Source organism: Misgurnus anguillicaudatus, chromosome 21 (assembly GCF_027580225.2).
Source record: "Misgurnus anguillicaudatus chromosome 21, ASM2758022v2, whole genome shotgun sequence".
NCBI lineage: Eukaryota > Metazoa > Chordata > Actinopteri > Cypriniformes > Cobitidae > Misgurnus > Misgurnus anguillicaudatus.
Genome location: NC_073357.2, coordinates 45,582,654 through 45,600,440, shown reverse-complemented (window position 1 = coordinate 45,600,440; position 17,787 = coordinate 45,582,654). Strand labels below are relative to the sequence as shown.

At 38.1% G+C, this 17,787-nt stretch overlaps 1 protein-coding gene across 1 annotated transcript; it reads right to left on the bottom strand.

Annotated features, from left to right (window-relative positions):
* Positions 1-9,104: 9,104 nt before the first annotated feature.
* Positions 9,105-16,803, bottom strand: pamr1a (peptidase domain containing associated with muscle regeneration 1a). Its single transcript, XM_055209227.2, has 11 exons — positions 16,360-16,803; positions 15,234-15,410; positions 14,949-15,074; positions 14,724-14,838; positions 14,331-14,548; positions 11,905-12,096; positions 11,516-11,707; positions 11,362-11,428; positions 11,050-11,279; positions 10,539-10,879; positions 9,105-10,324 (listed from the first exon to the last, which is right to left on the bottom strand). Exons 1-11 carry the CDS (start codon positions 16,493-16,495, stop codon positions 9,740-9,742), a joined length of 2,379 nt encoding a protein of 792 aa, XP_055065202.2. The 5' UTR covers positions 16,496-16,803; the 3' UTR covers positions 9,105-9,739.
* Between the last annotated feature and the right edge of the window lie 984 nt (positions 16,804-17,787).

The following is a 17,787-nucleotide window of genomic DNA, read 5'->3' as shown; positions in this document are numbered from 1 at the left end:
AAACACACTGTGTTTATTCAATCCTGTTTCACGAAATTATGTACCTAGTTACAGACTTGTGGGAGTGTTTTCCATGACACTAACATGTTTTTCCACCTTTTTGCGTGAACATGTCACATATTTCTGTGAATGTGTCACTGTCACGTATTTGTTACTCAACTGTTTTGTCCTATTTTCAAAACATTGATGCTTCCATTTAGGGTTAGATTTGGTGTTTGCGATAGGATATCACTTTAAGTATTGGTTTTTTACCTTTTTTTCATGATTAATTTTTTATAATTTTTGATTTTTAAACCATTGTCGCCTGGCATTAGGGTTAGAGTTTGTTTGTCATTTTATGTAAATCTAACCATAAACCGAAGCGACAATGGTAAGAAAATAGGACAAAACAGTTGAGTAACAAATACGTGACAGTGACTTCACTCTAAAAAAACAAACGGTGCTATATAGCACCAAAACTATTGATTTGAATCGTAACCATAGAAGAACCGTTTTTAATGCCATACAGCACCGGTGAAGCACCTGTGCAGAACCACATAGGGGCCACATAGCACCACTGAAGCACCACATTTGGTTCTACATAGCACCATATGGCTCTACACAGGTGCCCCACCGGTGCTTCACTGGTGCTATATGGCACCAAAAATGGTTCCTCCATGACCACGAGCAAAGAACCACTTTTGGTGCTATATAGCACCGTTTGTTTTTAGAGTGTTGTTCACAGAAATACGTGACATGTTCACGCAAAAAGGTGGAAAATCGTGTCAGTGTCACAAAAAACGCTCACAAAATTACGTGACTATATACGTAATTTCGTGATAATGGGTTATTTGTGTATTTTATGTACTTATTTCAGTTGCAAAACCCAACTTTAAGAAGTGGGATGCAATAAATGTTGCTTACTTTATTTTCTAAGTTTCTATGGTTTAAACTTTGCGTCATTTACAAGAAACACAATGTTGTCTTACAGTATGCTGCCCTTTCCGTTGCAAGCATGCAGTAACTGGTCCAGCACAGGAGGGGTTTCTAATGACCTCTAAGTGTTAGGCTTTCGTTCAACTACTAGATCCATCCAATCCAAAAGCCAACATAACAGCGTTTCTGTGGTCTTCAGGTTTGTAATAATGTTCAAGTCAACTGAATGATATGAAAGCAATTCAAACGTTTTTATGAATAAAACTGGTCTGTTATTTCCAGGCCATATTTAAAAATAGAAAAAAAGTCATATTTAGATATTACAAACATCCCTGCATTGGATCTGTGGGTCAGTTACCCTCTCACTAGAGTATATTGTGATTGTGAGAGAGAAGGCGATGTGTGGCCACATGCAGGGAATGTGCCAGGCACATGGCATCACATCTGCTGTCATGCTGGACGATGTCGACTCCTGTCCAGTACACTCTTCAAGCTCATCCACCTGACCAGTCGCTATGCTTAGCAGACAGGTGTCTATAATTAACTAATCTGTCCTGAGCCTTTCTAATCCCACATACAGCACATAAAGTTAGTTCACATACACTCGGTTGAGTACTTCATGTACACAGTCGGGCACTTTAAAACCCTGCATAAATGAGGGGCACAGATATAAAATATATTTGTATGCATAACATTGCATTGAAAAACTAAGGCTTTGATCATCTGGCCTTGCGTGCATGTGCAATGACATGCATCTACTGAAACATTTGCTGAAAAAAACTGATTGGATAATAAATTATCTACTGCCAACATTTCTCTGAATGTTTCTGAACAGATCAGAAAATACTGTCAAATCCATAACAGATTACTTGAATTAAGTTCTGAGGAGTATGTTTGCAAATGTGACTTGATTAGGTAACACAAACATGTGGTGACTTATAAGCGATGTGTGTATGTTGTCTTCAAAAAATGTTAATAATAAAAATAATAAATTATATTTCTATAGCTTTTCTCGAACTCAAAGTCGCTTTACAAGGCAGATAAAAAAAACAAAAAAAGTGGGGGGATATGGCAGAGGCGAAGAGATGGGTCTTGAGGCGAGACTGAAAGATAGGGTGCGGATCTCAAGGAGAAGGGAGTTCCAGAGCCTTTGAGCTGCCCTTGAGAAAGCTCTGTCCCTAAAACTGCAGAGCTTGGACTTGGGGATGGAGAGGAGACCGGCTGAGGTGGATCTTAGAGACCGTGAGGGTTGGTAGGGGGAGAGGAGGTCAGTGAGGTATGATGGAGCCAGGTGGTGGATGGCTTTTTAGGTATGAAACAGAATTTTGTATTTGATCCGGTGGGAAATGGGAAGCCAATGCAGTTGTTTTAAAACTGGAGTGATGTGGTGCCAGGATTTGGAGCGGGTGATGAGTTGGGCGGCTGCGTTTTGGACCAGTTGTAATCTTGGAGCTTAGACCAAGGAGTAGTGAGTTGCAATAGTCCAGTCGTGAGGAGATGAAGGCTTGAATGGGTCTTTCAGCAGCAGGAGGTGTAAGTGAGGGTCTGATTTTAGCAACGTTGCGGAGGTGAAAGAAGGATGTTTTAATGACCTGACGGATGTGGGGCTCAAGGGAGAGGGTTGAATCAAAGATCACGCCAAGGTTGCGTGCCTGGGGAGATGGGAAGACAATGGTGCCGTCAATGGTGAGAGTGGGGTTATTGGTTTTGCTGAGTGTGGATTTGGAGCCGATGATGAGGAATTCTGTTTTATTGCTGTTGAGTTTGAGGAAGTTCTGTTGCATCCAGATTTTAGTAGCTGACAGACAGGAGTTGATGTGGGAGAGGGGAGGATTGTGGGGGGACTTTGTGCTGAGGTAAATCTGAGTGTCATCGGCATAGCAGTGGTAGTTCAGGTTCAAATGGCGAAATATCTGACCAAGGAAAAGAATGTAGATGATAAAGAGGAGGGGGCAGAGTACAGAGCCTTGTGGAACACCTAACGTGTAATGTTACATGTTATACAGCAAAATTAAAGCTTTCATGCTTTTCAAATGATTTAGGATATTTTAATAAATATTTTGGTAGCAAAATATAAATGTCTCAGCACCACAGGTCAGTTATTTGACATCTGAAACAGATATTGATCAAGGAGCAACATTCCTGAAGTCAGTTCAATGATAAAGGATCATCTTATGTTACATACAGGTAATTAATAAATATGGTGAAAAACAAAAGTTGGTAACCATTCACATTACTTAAAATATATGCATTTCCTTACACAACAAGAATTTAACATAAAAAATAGTTAATAGATTTTAAATAATTTCTAATATTTCTTTTTTATTTATGACCTTGTATGTGAAATCTCTATAATTTAATTATGAGATTAGAAGCATCAAAGTTTGATTTCACTTTCACTTTAATGGTCTTAGTCCGTCAATATTAATAAAGATGTCAATGTTATATTTTCTGAGATTTATATTATGCATTTATGTAGACAAATCACAAAAAATACTTTTTTCACAATCTGGGTCACATATATTCATTAATGTATCCTGCAGCCTTTGGAGGGATTTCAATGAAGCCACTCCCTTGACCTCCCACACTACAAATGTTTCACATAAGTCATCACATCAAATGTCAGCATTAAAAAATTTCCAGATTATTCACTGATAATCAAAACTGAAAAAGGACTTCTTATCTTATACAGTTTTCAAAATTTTCAACAAGTGCGTTTTAAAAACTATTAGTGAGGCATGAATCAACCAGGTATATAATTGTAAGCACGTTCAAGCAGACCGCTGTGCTATTTTCAAAAGGAGGCAGATGTGGGTAATGCCATCATATCTCCATTATAATAGATCAAATTGGTGACTCACCTTCATGATGAAATGCAGTTGTACAGAATGCAGGTGCACAAAAAGAACCTTTCAAGTTGGATCTGTTGGATAAGTTAATAAATCAATCTTTTAAAAAAATCTTTTATTGTTCCTCTGAATTATCTTAGAGGAAAGTTTTATCAACAAACTGGTTTAACCAAGCATCTTTGCCCAGACTTGCTTAGCTTCAAGAGAAGTGTTTTATAACCCCCCTTTCACTATTAACTATCACTTTCTGTAAATAGGCTTCGTAACAACAGCAAACAGAAACACATACGAGCACCCACGGGCATGAGGTCAGTATATTTACCCTGCAGGGCACAGGTAGTAGCAGATTAGTGGGTTTCTCAAAATCACGGAGGAGTTTTGAGTCAGCACAACTCAAGTTTCAAAGTTGATACCCAGCATCACGTTGCTACACTTTGTGCACAAAAATGTTTTTATATGGGAACCTGCAGCTACTTGTCTCACAGTATTTGTCACAAGTACAATATGTCTTGGTACAATTATATAATCATGTGAAACCATTAAAACAATTTAAGCATTTTTAGAGTGCACTGTTAACCCAGATATTGTCTGTACTTAAAAAAGTAAACATCACTTAATATTTTGATTTCTGACATATACTTAGAAAATCTTAGTTAAATTAACTTTTAAGCATATAAAATTCATTAACCCTTGTGCATCAATTAAAAAAAGTTACACATAGGTTCACAGGGGACAAAAATGTCCATGTCCAAAAAGTGTCATAAAAATATTATAGATTAATATTTTTTTTCCACTTTCACTGATGCCATTTTACATCAGCTCTAATCACAATGACCAAACATTCATTAATTTTCAGGATTTTAACCCTTTAAATGCTGGTTTGTTTACACAATGCCACTGCTGTTTTTTTATGAAAAAAAGAAAAATTGTAATTATTTTCAATGTACTAAATGCTAAGCAGATTTTTTTTCTTTGAGTATTACAGCCTTGGATATGTCAATGATTAACAACAACATTAATTTTTATGCATTCATATTTTTTATGCAGTATCAGATTAAAAAAAGTTACCTCTCAGGTCCATAAAGGACAAAAATGCCCATGTCAAAAAAGTGTCATAAAAATATTATAGACAGCTGTCTTGTCAATCAAATATTGAAGCGTGAGCGCTCTTTTGCTGTTAACTGTCACATTAGCAGAAACTTTAAAAAGAGGGCGCTTGCTCTGACCTTGTTTGAGGGTGAGAGGTGCACAAACAAGCAGGAGAGAGTGAGCAAGTGGAGTCCGGTTCTTCAAAGCAACTGTAAACTTCCCTCACCACAACGTAAGGCCCGCCGCTCCCCTCATTCGATTGGACAATGGAAAGATGCGAATGACGTTGGGCGCTTCTCCGTCCTCAGCGTTCCTTCAAAAACGCGTGCGCGGCAGGCGGCTAAAAACCGCAAGGCGCTCGGCGCGCATAAACAGCGCGCAAACGCGCCCTGCCCATAGAATATCATTCAAAAAAGGCGCCTGCAACTGCCACAAACACTTTTGGTGTGACTGGCCCCTTAATGGGTTTCAATGGGGACATTTTTGTCCAAAAGGTCCTGAGGGGAAGTATTTTGTGTACCTAGTAGAAAATAGATTTTTTTAAAGGAAATGAAGGTGAAATATTAAAATTCCAATAAAAATGCACATTTGTGGCAAATTTTATGCAGTTAGCATTAAAGGTGCAATTTGTAAGATATTTGCAGTAAAATCTCCAAAAACCACTAGGCCAGTGTTATATATTTTGTCCAGCTGATTACTATCAATATCTGTAATGTTTTCAACTACTTGTAAATCGTGAGAAAATTTCCATTCAAAACATTGACACGGGGCAGTGCAGTCTCCTGTCAATGACGTTAATATCCATGTGACCCTTTGTCACCGCCTTTACTGACGTAAACCACATGACCACACTGGTCGAGCTCGAAAAAATAAAATGGCGGCCAAGGAAGCGGCTGGAGCACAAATTTAGTGAAAATAAACGTATATTTTCACTTTTTATGCATTTTAGTTTCATTTCTAGCGAGAAATTAGTATTGTAGTTTTCAAATATGTGATTAGTTATCACAAAGGCGCTCTCTGTTTAAATTTCAAACACGCTGCCTTTGAAGTGCGTCGGAAAGCCTTTCTCTGAGCGGCCTTCAGGCCTCCGAGTCCGAAGTCATGTCCTCATGAGGCAGCGAGGCAAGTCCTCACTGCCTTGAGTTTTCGGACGCAGCCAGTGTTGTGGACAAATGCGGAACTATGTGCTTGCTTATGGACTTATGGATATCTCTGTACCGTCTGCCGCTGGTTGTGTCAGCTCATGTAAGCGTACGGGCCAACCAAACGACCCAAGAAGAGTTTGGAACAAAACGAGGGAGGATCAATTTGGTGTTGCATTATCTGGATAGAGAGAGCTTCACGACAACATTTAACTAGACCGAGATTCTTATCCTGCTTGTGTTTTACACGATTGGTGAGTTGTTTTGATTCGTAACCCTTCAAAAAACGTATGCTATTATATTGAGGACAACATTAGTGTGTAGACTGTAATCAGCGCGTCTTCCCGCGGACGATATGCACATCAAAAGGTATTGTACAGCAATATAAATGGTCATTTTAAGACACTTAACAATAAGATTTGTACTGTCAATACATTATGTGAAAAATCATTGTAGATTGTAAGTTGAAAACTTAACTCTGAGCTGTGTTTACCATCGAATTTGGACTAATACTGTAATATCAATATGACTAACAATTTCGTTTTGAACATCACATATAAACTTACATAATGAAATAAACGATGTCATCACACACAACATTTATAAGACATGATTACCTTATCCATCAACGTGATTTCTCGTTCTCGTCTGATTGATGGCTAAAGTTAAAGACTACAAATCCCATAATTCCACGCTGCTTCAGAGCGTCAGTAAACAACATCATTGTTTTTGTTTGATCTGGCGCCATCTTTCGGCGCATAAATACAAATTGTATCTTTAACGCAGGCAAAGTTATCAAAAAAACAAAACTGAAAAAGACAAAAATGTCCTCAAGGATGCACAAGGGTTAAACTACAAAAATTAAGTAAAATGAACTTAAAATGATCAATATGGAATACCCATAATCTAAATTGCCTGAAATTTTTCATTATTTATGCTTTTTCTCAGAATAAGAACTGATAAGAATTTTACTTAAATATTTGTTAATAAAATGTCATAGAGGTTTAAAGGACAAGTTCGGTGTTTTGCACTTGAAGCCCTGTTTTCAGATTGTTTATGATGGAGTAGAACGGTTTTGACTGAAATTTCAGCGTGTGCGGCTGGCCCGGGAATTTTCGGTTTCTGTTGTGTCGCCCCACACCTCTACGGTGGCTGCGGGTGCACTGGAGCAATCCTTCCTAGGGTGCATTGAACTTTCGTTTACAAAGACGTGAAACTCACCGAGTGTTCAGGGGTGTTCACTGATATGCTCACACAAAAATCACTGCAAAAGATGCTTTCCAACAGCTGTTTTACCATTTGTTGTTAACTTGTGGATCTATTTTTCCAAACGCCTCACACCCGTATATTCTTCCGTTGAGAGCTTGAATAATAAACACTACAGCCCAGTTGTAATCCACCTTTTGCCAATTGCAAGAATTCAAACAACGTTCCCGGCGCAGAGTAATACCGTACCTCACAGCAGATCTAATACAAGTCAATGGAGTTGGACAAAAACTATGATAAAACCTGTTGGAAAGCATCTTTTGCAGTGATTTTTGTGTGAGCATATCAGTGAACACCGCTGACCACTCGGTGAGTTTCTCGTCTTTGTAAATGAAAGTTTAATGCATTTTAGGAAGGACTGCTCCAGTGCACCTATCCAGCCCCTATAGAGGTGGGAGGCGACACAATAAACACCTGAAAATTCTCGAGCCAGCACCACATGTCCACATTTCAGTCAAAACCGTTCTATTTCATCATAAACAAGCTGAAAACAGGGCTTTAAGTGTAAAATACCGAACTTGTTCTTTACGCTCTTATATTATTAATGATGTTTTGTTGAAAATTATAATATGCACTGTAAAAATACTTTGCTGCCTTAAATTTTTTTGTTAAATCAACTCGGATTTACAAGTCATTTCAACTTACTATTATTTATCTTGACTAGAGATTAGTTGTTATAACTACAGGTGAGTTGTTATAACTTATAAAATTAAGTTGACTTTTCTCAACTATATTTTATAAGTTGTGACAACTCATCTCTGTTGACATGACTTGTAAATCTAAGTTGATTTAACAAAAAAAATTTAAGGCAGCAACGTTTTTTACAGTGTGATCAAGTAACGGTTCTGAGGCCTCATTTATAAAATACTGCATTGAAACCATCCTACATTTGATCTTACAATCATTTTTCAAAAATGTGTATGTGTGATTCATAAACCGAATGTACGCGCGTACCCCTTTCTTTCAGATGTGAAATTTATAAATCGCAAATGATCTTGAACTTGTGCGCAGCTGAGCAATAAGCTTGTCAATGTTTAAACCCAATTTCCAGCAGCAAGAATGGATTATATTTCCAAAAACTTGCAGCAATCAGACAAACAAAAGTGCCTACGTCTGCTCAGACCCTGACGTGGCGCTAAGCACTTTTCCACGTCAAAGACAGTTTTTATAAATATGGACTTTGTCGTGGATTTTTGCGTACGCACACTTTACGATCAAATCTGTGTGTACGCACGCTTTATAAATGAGGCCCCATGATCAGTGTTTACTTACATGAACCCTGTTCAGCACGTTTTATAGTTCTCTCCACAGTACTGAGAAATTTTGTGTTATGATACCATTTATACCACTTAAAGTAATATAAATTAATTAAAAATGTTGGACAGGACACTTGATATTAGGCTACAAATTATTTAAGGTAAAATCAACTTAAAATTAAGTTGACCGAACCAGAAATTTTAAGTTAATTGTACTCTTGTTTTAGTTGACATTACTTATTTTTTTAGGGCAACAATTTTCCTCCATTTTTTTAATAGAAAATTCAACTTGTGTTAAATAAGAATATTTGGGGCAGTTTCCAGGAAAGTTCTTATAGTCCCAGACTAAAATGCATGTTTGAGCTGCCTTAATTTGAAAACTGTTTCAAGATGCACTTTTTATTGTTTTTTGTAAGGTTTGTTTGTAAAACTAACTTAAATGTCCTAATAGGCTGTATTAATCTAAACCCTATCCGGGAAACGGCCCCTTTATATAATAAATTATTTTATCCAAACTAAAAATCCAATATCTTTTTTATTTGCTATACAGCTGGTGGTTAAGCAAGAGAACAATAAAACACACAGTTATATTTTTATATATTTACACCAAGTTTTATTTTTGTACATAACAACTGGTTGCTGCGAGAAACAACCCAGATAGCAATCGACTCCGGCGCAGATCTGCCTCGAAGTGGATTGCTATCTGGGAAACTATGAGCTATCAAACTTTTGGCCTTGCACGTGGTTGGTCCGTCTGGACTACAAACTTGACAATTTGTTTAATAAAATGCCATATACCACATTGTATTCCCCAAAATCATATGAAATTTGTTTTATCTTGGTTTACACAAAAGTATATTGATCGTGTTAAAAAGTAAGTGCACTGGGAAGTAAAAGTAAGACTTGAAGAAAGGCGTACGGCAAGCTAAGGCCTGCAAACCTTGTGACTGAATTAAAGTGGAACGTTACCTCTGCATCTGACCATGCACAAACATATCCTCACATGCACGCATGGGCATAAACTAGTTGTGAAATCTCAGGTTTCACACTTTATCATTGATTTGTTTGTTGTATTGTGCTATGTGCCATTTGATACGCCCTAATATTACTTCATAATAAATCAATCCTGTCAAATAAATGAAAAACATCAAATGAAAACGGTATAATCTCCATTCTCCCTGATCTGGAACAAGGATATAAAATCTCTGATTGATATAAAGCTCTATGTAATGTTCTTCTCAATCCAAGTCTTAAAGTTGGCTACTCGTGTGTAGACAGTAAATAAACTTGGATCACATCCCTGTATATCATACCCGAAGCTCACTAGCCCGAGCAGCTCCCAATCGTGATGAGAATGATTTTCCCCTGCTCTCCTGGGATAAAGAGGCTGCAGTTCTAAATTAAGCTGGGTATCAGCGGAGGGTGCAATGATGATTCCTCCGGTTTCAGAAGGACAGATCGTGGAAGGACTGAGTGGATGCTGTCGTCCGCATAGCATGTTATCAGTAATACTGATTGTGACCCCGTGTTTGGTGAACTGTTTTTCGCATTTTACCACATCGCCAAATTCTATCAGCCCAGTCCGAGCTACGTCCGAGTCTGCGTTCGATGCTGACCCGTGTTGGCCTGCTACGGGCCAACCAGTGAGGACGGCCTGTTTTGTGGTGACCTCCCCACCCTGCAGATGTGGCAAGCAAACAGGGGACACGTATTCACTGACTCGAGCTTTGTCCACCAGCTTTAATAAGGCCAGGTCGGAGTCTAACACATGGGGATCGTAGTTTGGATGGATCAAGATCTGGGAGATCTGTGTGGAAAAAGTATAGTACATGAAGGGCTAGAACTGATAGATGGTGTTTAGCAATAAAAAATCCTAAAAATGGCAATGCATATATTTAGTATCAATGTATCTTTGGGGTTTCCAAGAACTCAGACTTCTTAAAAATCTCAGCTGTTATTAACTGAAATATTACATACACTAAATGTGCGTATCAGACAGCCTAAACTTGCTTGCTTGTTACCTGTATGTGCTGTAGTGTCTTGCTCTCTCTGAGGTCATGTTTTCCCATGACTACACTTAGTACATCTATACTGAAATGTTCTGTTCGTCCAGGCTCCGAAACACAGTGGGCAGCCACCACGACCCAGTGCTGGTTCACCAGAGCTCCACTACAGACAAGCTGCCATTTCTGGTCCTCCTTTACCTGCTCCTCATCCTCATCTATGACAAATGTGTCACCCCGTCGTTTGGTCCTTCCTATAAGATGACTGACATGGTGTAGACGAGTATATATGGCAGCATGCCACGGCCAGGAAATCTCTGTTAAATTTTGGGGACTGGCAAGTGATAATTTACCGCATACTGGAACAGAAAAAGAGTAAATTTCATTCATTTCAGATAAAGTTCCGGCTGGTATAAAATAATTCAGTGTTATTAAAAATTTTAACCTTTTCAAATCTGTTATTTATCAAATGTGGTTATTGAATAGAAAAACATGTACTTGACGCAAAATGTGTTGGTGCTGCCCCCACCTGGTGAACAAGAAAAATGACGACCACTCCACTTGCCAGACTTCAGACACGTGCGGCGAGCACTACCAGAATGCTTGTACAGTTTTGAGACACACTCATATTCTATACTGGTATAGAGATGATAGAAAGTTGGTGGCAAGTCCAGGATGACAGTGGGCTCTTTCTCTTGCACGCCTGCTTCTGTCCCTTCCTGTGCTGATGCTGAGTATAACTTGTGGACCGGGCTTTTCCTGCAATTTTAAGGAGATAACATCAGGGTCTAGTATCAAATGAAGCCAGCATAATAAACATAAAGAATTTTAAAATGTCTACCTGGAAAGAAGTTGGTATTTTACAACCCTCTGCCGCACAAGTTTTGAAACTTTAGGTTCTTTACAAGCTGTAAAACAATGAGATTCTGAGTCAGATGATAGCTGGCAGGATCTAATACTGGATTAGAAATGTATTCATGATATAGAGGTGATACCTCTGACACACAGGGGCTGACTGCCAGTCCAGGTCCCATTCGTCTGGCACGTTCTTTTTGAATCGCCACTGAGAATGTAGGTATTGTTACAATGAAATTTCACATGTCTGATTTTGCCATCAGAGCTTGTAACATCTGTGAAGTATCCATTGTGGAGTTGCGGTACAGCTGGACAGTCTTTTATGATCAATTCTGTAATTAAACCAGAAATTCAATGTTACAGGTTAGTTAGCAAACATATGATAGGTTACATACATTTTGCATGCATTTTAAAGACTTGGAAGACCACAAAAGTAGCAGACAATCTGTAATCTCGAGTTCAAAGAAGCATGACTCCCAGGCATACAATCACACCTGGCTCTGACTGTAAGCAGCTACCATCAGCCTACCTTTTATGCATACAGGAGCAGTTCCACTCCACGTGCCACTGGGCATGCACTCCCTCCGAGATGATCCCTTGAGCTTGAAGGGTTTATAGCAAATATACTGCACTGAACTGACAATGCCTCCTTCTTTGTAACGGAGGAAGAGATCTCCGTTTGCTGGTTTCTTTGGTGTTTCACACAGAGGTAGTGTTTGGCCTTGTGAAAAGCAGTGAAATAATAAGATGCACAAGGTAAGCATTTAAAAATAAAGGGGGATCTTAAAGGAATAGTCCATTTTCTTAAAAGAAAAATCCAGATAATCCACTCACCACCATATCATCCAAAACGTCGATGTCTTTCCCTGTCCAGTCGAGAAGAAACCATGCTCTTTGAGGAAAACACTGCAGGATTTTTCTCATTTTAATGAACTCCAATAGAGCCCAACACTCAACACCTAACACCCAACAGGTTTTTTCAACTGAGTTTAAAAGGACTATAAATGATCCCAAACGAGGCACAAAGGTCCCATCCAGCAAAACGACCGTCCTTCTTGACAAGAAAAACAAAAAAATATTCACTTTTAAACCACAACTTCTCGTCTAGGTCCGATCCTGTGATACGCCAGCGTGACCTAACGCAAATGCATAGTGACGTAGAAATGTCACGTGTTACATATATGAAACGTACATTTGCGGACCATTTTAAACAATAAACTGACACAAAGTCATTACTTAGTATCATTCCACATACAACAACGTTGGAACGGTCATCTTTCTCAACGCTGGGGCGTAGTTTCGCGTTCATCCTCTGTGACCTCTTGACGTGATGACGTATTGCGTGAGGTCACGCTGGCGCATCACGACCGTAGACAGACGAGAAGTTGTGGTTTAAAAGTGCATATTTTTTATTTTTCTTGTCAAAAATGATAATCGTTTTGCTAGATAAGACCCTTATGCCTTGTTTGGGATCGTTTATAGTCCTTTGAAACTCCATTGAAAAAAACTGCCAAGTGTTAAGTTATGTATTAAGTCTTGGGCTCTATTAAAGTCCATCAAAACGAGAAAAATCCTGCAATGTTTTTAAAAAAAACACAATTTCTTCTCGACCGAACAAAGAAAACATACATTTTTTGGATGACATGGTGGCGAACCAACTATCTGGATTTTTTGTCCAAGAAAATAGACTAATCCTTCAAGGAGTTCAAGAATGTTTCTGAGAAAGCACAGTACTTTAGGTGTCAATCGAAGGCTGCAGCCTCCAGAGCTCATGCAGGCTGCATACGTCATCAAGTCTGGTTTATTTAAAGTGATAAGAGAACAAATGAAGGTAGGATGAAACGGGGGTTTTTTTTACAGCGGAGGCTGTTTTTTCATTTGATATATTTTATGTTTATTTAAAGAAGATCATATTTTTGGAAGGCATTAAACTAAAACTGGGTGGCAACTTTAAAAAAAAAGACTCTGAATGGGAAAGAGTTAAGCATGCTTCCAAGCATATTTGATCACTTCAACAGTTATACTATATAAATGTTAATGTACTGTATAAATTAGGTGAATGTTGATTTAAGAAAATAAACACGCAGTCTTTAATCATATTTTCATTGTCTTTGCTGGGTCTGTGTTGCTTGAGAACTGCGTTCTGTGGCAACCACACTGGATTCTGAGGAACTACTTTGTTTGGCGGAAGAGTAATATTTGTACAAATATCAACTTATTTATGTTTTATTTTATGAAATCCTGCTATGCGAAGTAACCATTTTATAAAAGCAATAAGCCCCGCGAAGCAGTGGTGTTACAGTGCATTTTATAACAGCTAAGGGGATTTTAGTTTCGCTTCGCGTCGTGCCTAACAATGCCCCTTAGCTGTTATAAAATGCACTGCTTCGTGGGGCTTATTGCTTTATTATAGGCTATACAGTGATGTATACACAGCCTACAAATGCGTCCTCCAGAGGCTGCAGCCTTCGGAATGAGATTGAGAAACAGCCTGTATTTCAACAAAATTAACCTTATTATTACAAATTAATCAACAAGAAAAATGTTTTCTATAAAAAATACTTTGTGTGTACATACACTGGTCCTAAACAGGCGGTACGCATAAATAGTGACAGTAGCCATTTGTTGCCAGCATATTAACGTTAGTTTGGCATGTTTTTTTTCTTTTTTATGTCTTTATTTTTTTGTACATAATTCAGTGATCAAGATAAAACGCGCGTATGTGGTGCTGCACGAACCAGTGTATGACATCAAAGGTTCGCGACAGCGAATTGAAAAGCGTCTGCGTCCGAAATCGCATACTATGTGACAGTAAGTACTGAATTAGATGAACTAATATCACAAAATGACTTTTTTAAATCATGTAAAAATATACCGGTGTTATCATTGACTGTATAATAAATCACACCCATTGCTCGCATGGTACGGTAATGTGCTTAATATTAATAGATTTACTTGATACTTCCTGAAAAGTAGCAAAAAAGCCATCAAAGTTATTGTAGCCGTCGGACACAAAACGAATATGAAGAGAGCTTCCAGAGCTTCTGATGGGTGGAGGGCTTTTGTCCCCGCAGTATCTGCCTATCACAGGTGACTTTGGATTGTCTCCGTCTCGCACCTCCACGTAGTCATAGCTACAGCTATGGTCAGATTCCATGCTTATCATTGAAAACCTGAACACATGGTAATGTTGAAGACACTTAAAACGCATTTCCATGTAACATATAATAATAGCAATGTGTGTGTGTGTTGAATTAAAATGGTTTTAAATTCGAGTGAGAAAGGTCAAAATACTTTTTTTATCTAGAAATTGTTAGTTATCAGCTTAGCGACATTTACTACAAATACCTGAGATCAATCGTTGCTCCTCGGTTAACTTGTAGAGTCCATTCACACTTGGCATTGATTGGATAACTCTCCATTGTCACATGGCCATGTGGTCTATTTATAACTTCTCCACATGCTAAAAATGGCATAGAACATGTATCTAAATGTATTGTATTTGTGATTTTTTTTTTTATGTATATATAATATGTATGCATGTGTGATTCTGGAAAAGAATGAAAGTCTTACTAAGGCAATCTCCACCAGACCACCCTCGACGACACGCTGTGCAGTACTGGCCTCTAATATAGAAATCGTCCTTGGCCTGCCAGGTGCCATTATTGCAGCTCTTGCAGTTGTCAAAAATGCTGCAGCCTTAGTAAATTTAGAAACTCTTTATGACAAGGTTTATGAAGGCAGCACATGGTGAGTATAAACCACGTGCTGCTTGTATGAAAAAAGCATAAACACAATATATGTCAGAACTGATGCCCCATGCCTTTTTTAAATTTAGTTGGATGAGTTCCTTCTTACCTTGGTGTAGGATGCAGGGGTCACACTCATCCAGAGCATTTCGACAGCATGGTACAGTGTAACCCACTTTCGTTCCCTGAGATGGGCACTTACATGCAATCTGCTCATACTCACAGCAGGTACGGCACATGGCGTTCCACTGTCGGCCTGGGCACTTATCTTCCTGAAACCTAAAAACTACATCAAGTGCAGTACAGCTCAGCAATGTGACATCAGTAATGCCTTTTTTGAAATTCTGTTTGACTGATGTTAAATGGTTCTTTGTGCAAGATTTCTTCAGATGGTCATTAGAAGAATAAGTCACTAAAGTATAGTTAAGCTCAGTAATGGAAAATCATTATTTTTAAAAGCAGTCAGCAAATGTTGATGTGATGGAATGTGAGGGAATATTGTGCCAGAAGAAAATGCTTTCTTATCTGACATTTTGAAATGTTGTTTAGACAGCTATACATCCACCTTTAAGTGCTTAGCCATGTTACAACAGGTTCTATAATGCGTTTGTCATACATCTGTTTACCTTATAATTATAGTCTGGCATCTCTTATGACCCATCGTGACCCATCATGTAGTAGATAGGAGATGATGGTGATATAGGAACAATGGCATAACTTTAACCTGCCCTACTGATTCTTACTCTTAGTCATTCAGTTTAGTGTAGCAGACCTGACTGTATCTAATGTCTGTTTTTCTCATTAGTGTGAATAAAGGTATGTAGAAAGAGCTGTTTATGTGCTTTAAGCTCATGTTACTAGTTTTAATGATGGTCATTTAATGCATTGTAAATATGAGCCCTTTACCCCAAACATATACAGTATAAATTGTATTAGTTGTATTTTTAGTTCTCGGTCACCCAAGATAAACATTTAATGAGATTCACAATTCTCAGCAAGTCTCTACATACTTCTTAAGGAATGAATCTGTATGGCAGAATATAATGTTTTACAACATTAAGCTTTAAACATTGAGCTTTAAAAGGACTAAACAATCACATAAATATTTTTCCAGTTACTGTGGTATTTAAATTACACTGTACATCTCTATAACCGAGTCTTTGTGTGAGAGAAACAGCCATTATACACTTTAAAGAAAATTTTCCAGTAGAACACAGTTCTTGCAAAACTCTTACCATTTTGCCAAGATGCCCCGGTGCTGAAAAGCTGAAGAAGATAAAGAATGATAGGTAGCAAACAAGAGCGGTATCCACGTTTAGGGGACATCCATATCCCCGTGTTTACAGCCAGCTGGCCTGTGGGAAATAGCATTCTTCTGCCAACACTTCTGTTGTGTCAAATGAGCTAATGCAACATGAGGCCAGTGATTAGAACCCCCACTCTCTCTCTCTCTCTCTCTCTCTTTCCCCTTGCTCTCTCTCTCTCCCTCTCTCTAACACGGTTTCTTTTCTTCCTCCTTAAACTATTTTCTTGCTGTCTTCCTTTTCACTGTCTAATTTACAGTCTGTTGCACTGCTCTGACTGTGTTCTTCAGAAATGTTGGTATGCTGTAATAACTTTGCTTCAGAGCGAGGGGAAATCTTTAACCCCTTGTCCTACTAAAGTCATGTTTTTTATATTTGCTAGACACTGTTACTAAGTTACTTCAAAATATTTTTGTCTATACTGATCTGTAAACAAACCAAGTTATTGCAACAGCTTGAAACTGAAAGTGGGCTCTGAAACAGTCAAAGTATTTTATAATTGCTTACTTTATAATTACTTTTAAACGTTTGTGTATATGTAATGTGGTTTCATTGGTTAGATTAGGTTAGGTAGATAACAGAACGTAGAGATGTGTTATGCAGTACAAATGACTCACTCAAAGATCATGTTGAGAGCTCTTTTTAAAAAGATATCCCTAAACCATGCCTCTGTTTTACATTTCTTTACATACAGTATAGACTTTCATGCTAAAACATTTAATTCATATATGAGAAGAATGTTTAGTGCTTTACCTTTGAGGGCAGATTTAACTGAATGTACTTTAGAAGAATGGTTGTGCAGTACAGAGTAAATGGGAAAATATTTCCCTCATTTGTTTTGCATTGCCTTGGAGACGGAGTTTCCCAAATACTGGTACACATATTCTGTCTAAATGTAGAGAAGTGCAACACTTTAGATTGTGATGATTAACGAATGGATTATGAAATGGAAAAACATGCTTTTAATAATCTAGATGTTAAAACAATCGGTTAAAGAAATTGAAATTATTATTTTTTTCCAACCAGATCATTCTATCCCTGCAAAGCTCAATATGCGGTTTAGTTTTCTTACTAATTGTTTCCACCCAACCGAGTTAAAACGAGCCTTTAAAAGGCCTGCACACATCTATGCACACACAGCACATGCGTTTACATTATTCAACACTCTTAAAAAGTTGGTTCAACTTAAAAATGTAAGTATTAAAATTTTGAGTTAATTCAACTTAAGAATTAGCCTGGGTTTCCCCATGCTGCCCTGCGCGCAAATTTATTCACGCTGCAAGTCTAGCATAAAAACTATGGGCCTTTTTTGCCCCTGAAATAGGGAACCAATCACAGGGGGCCGCAAGACGATGACGA

Bases quoted from the DNA above. Each gene is read 5' to 3' on its own strand.
- pamr1a (XM_055209227.2), bottom strand. From the start codon at position 16,495: ATGCTATTTCCCACAGGCCAGCTGGCTGTAAACACGGGGATATGGATG. The intron at 15,411-16,359 runs GTAAGAGTTTTG...CACTTGATGTAG, and splicing joins CGGGGCATCTTGGCAAAATG to TTTTTAGGTTTCAGGAAGAT. The intron at 15,075-15,233 runs GTAAGAAGGAAC...AAATTTACTAAG, and splicing joins CCCCTGCATCCTACACCAAG to GCTGCAGCATTTTTGACAAC.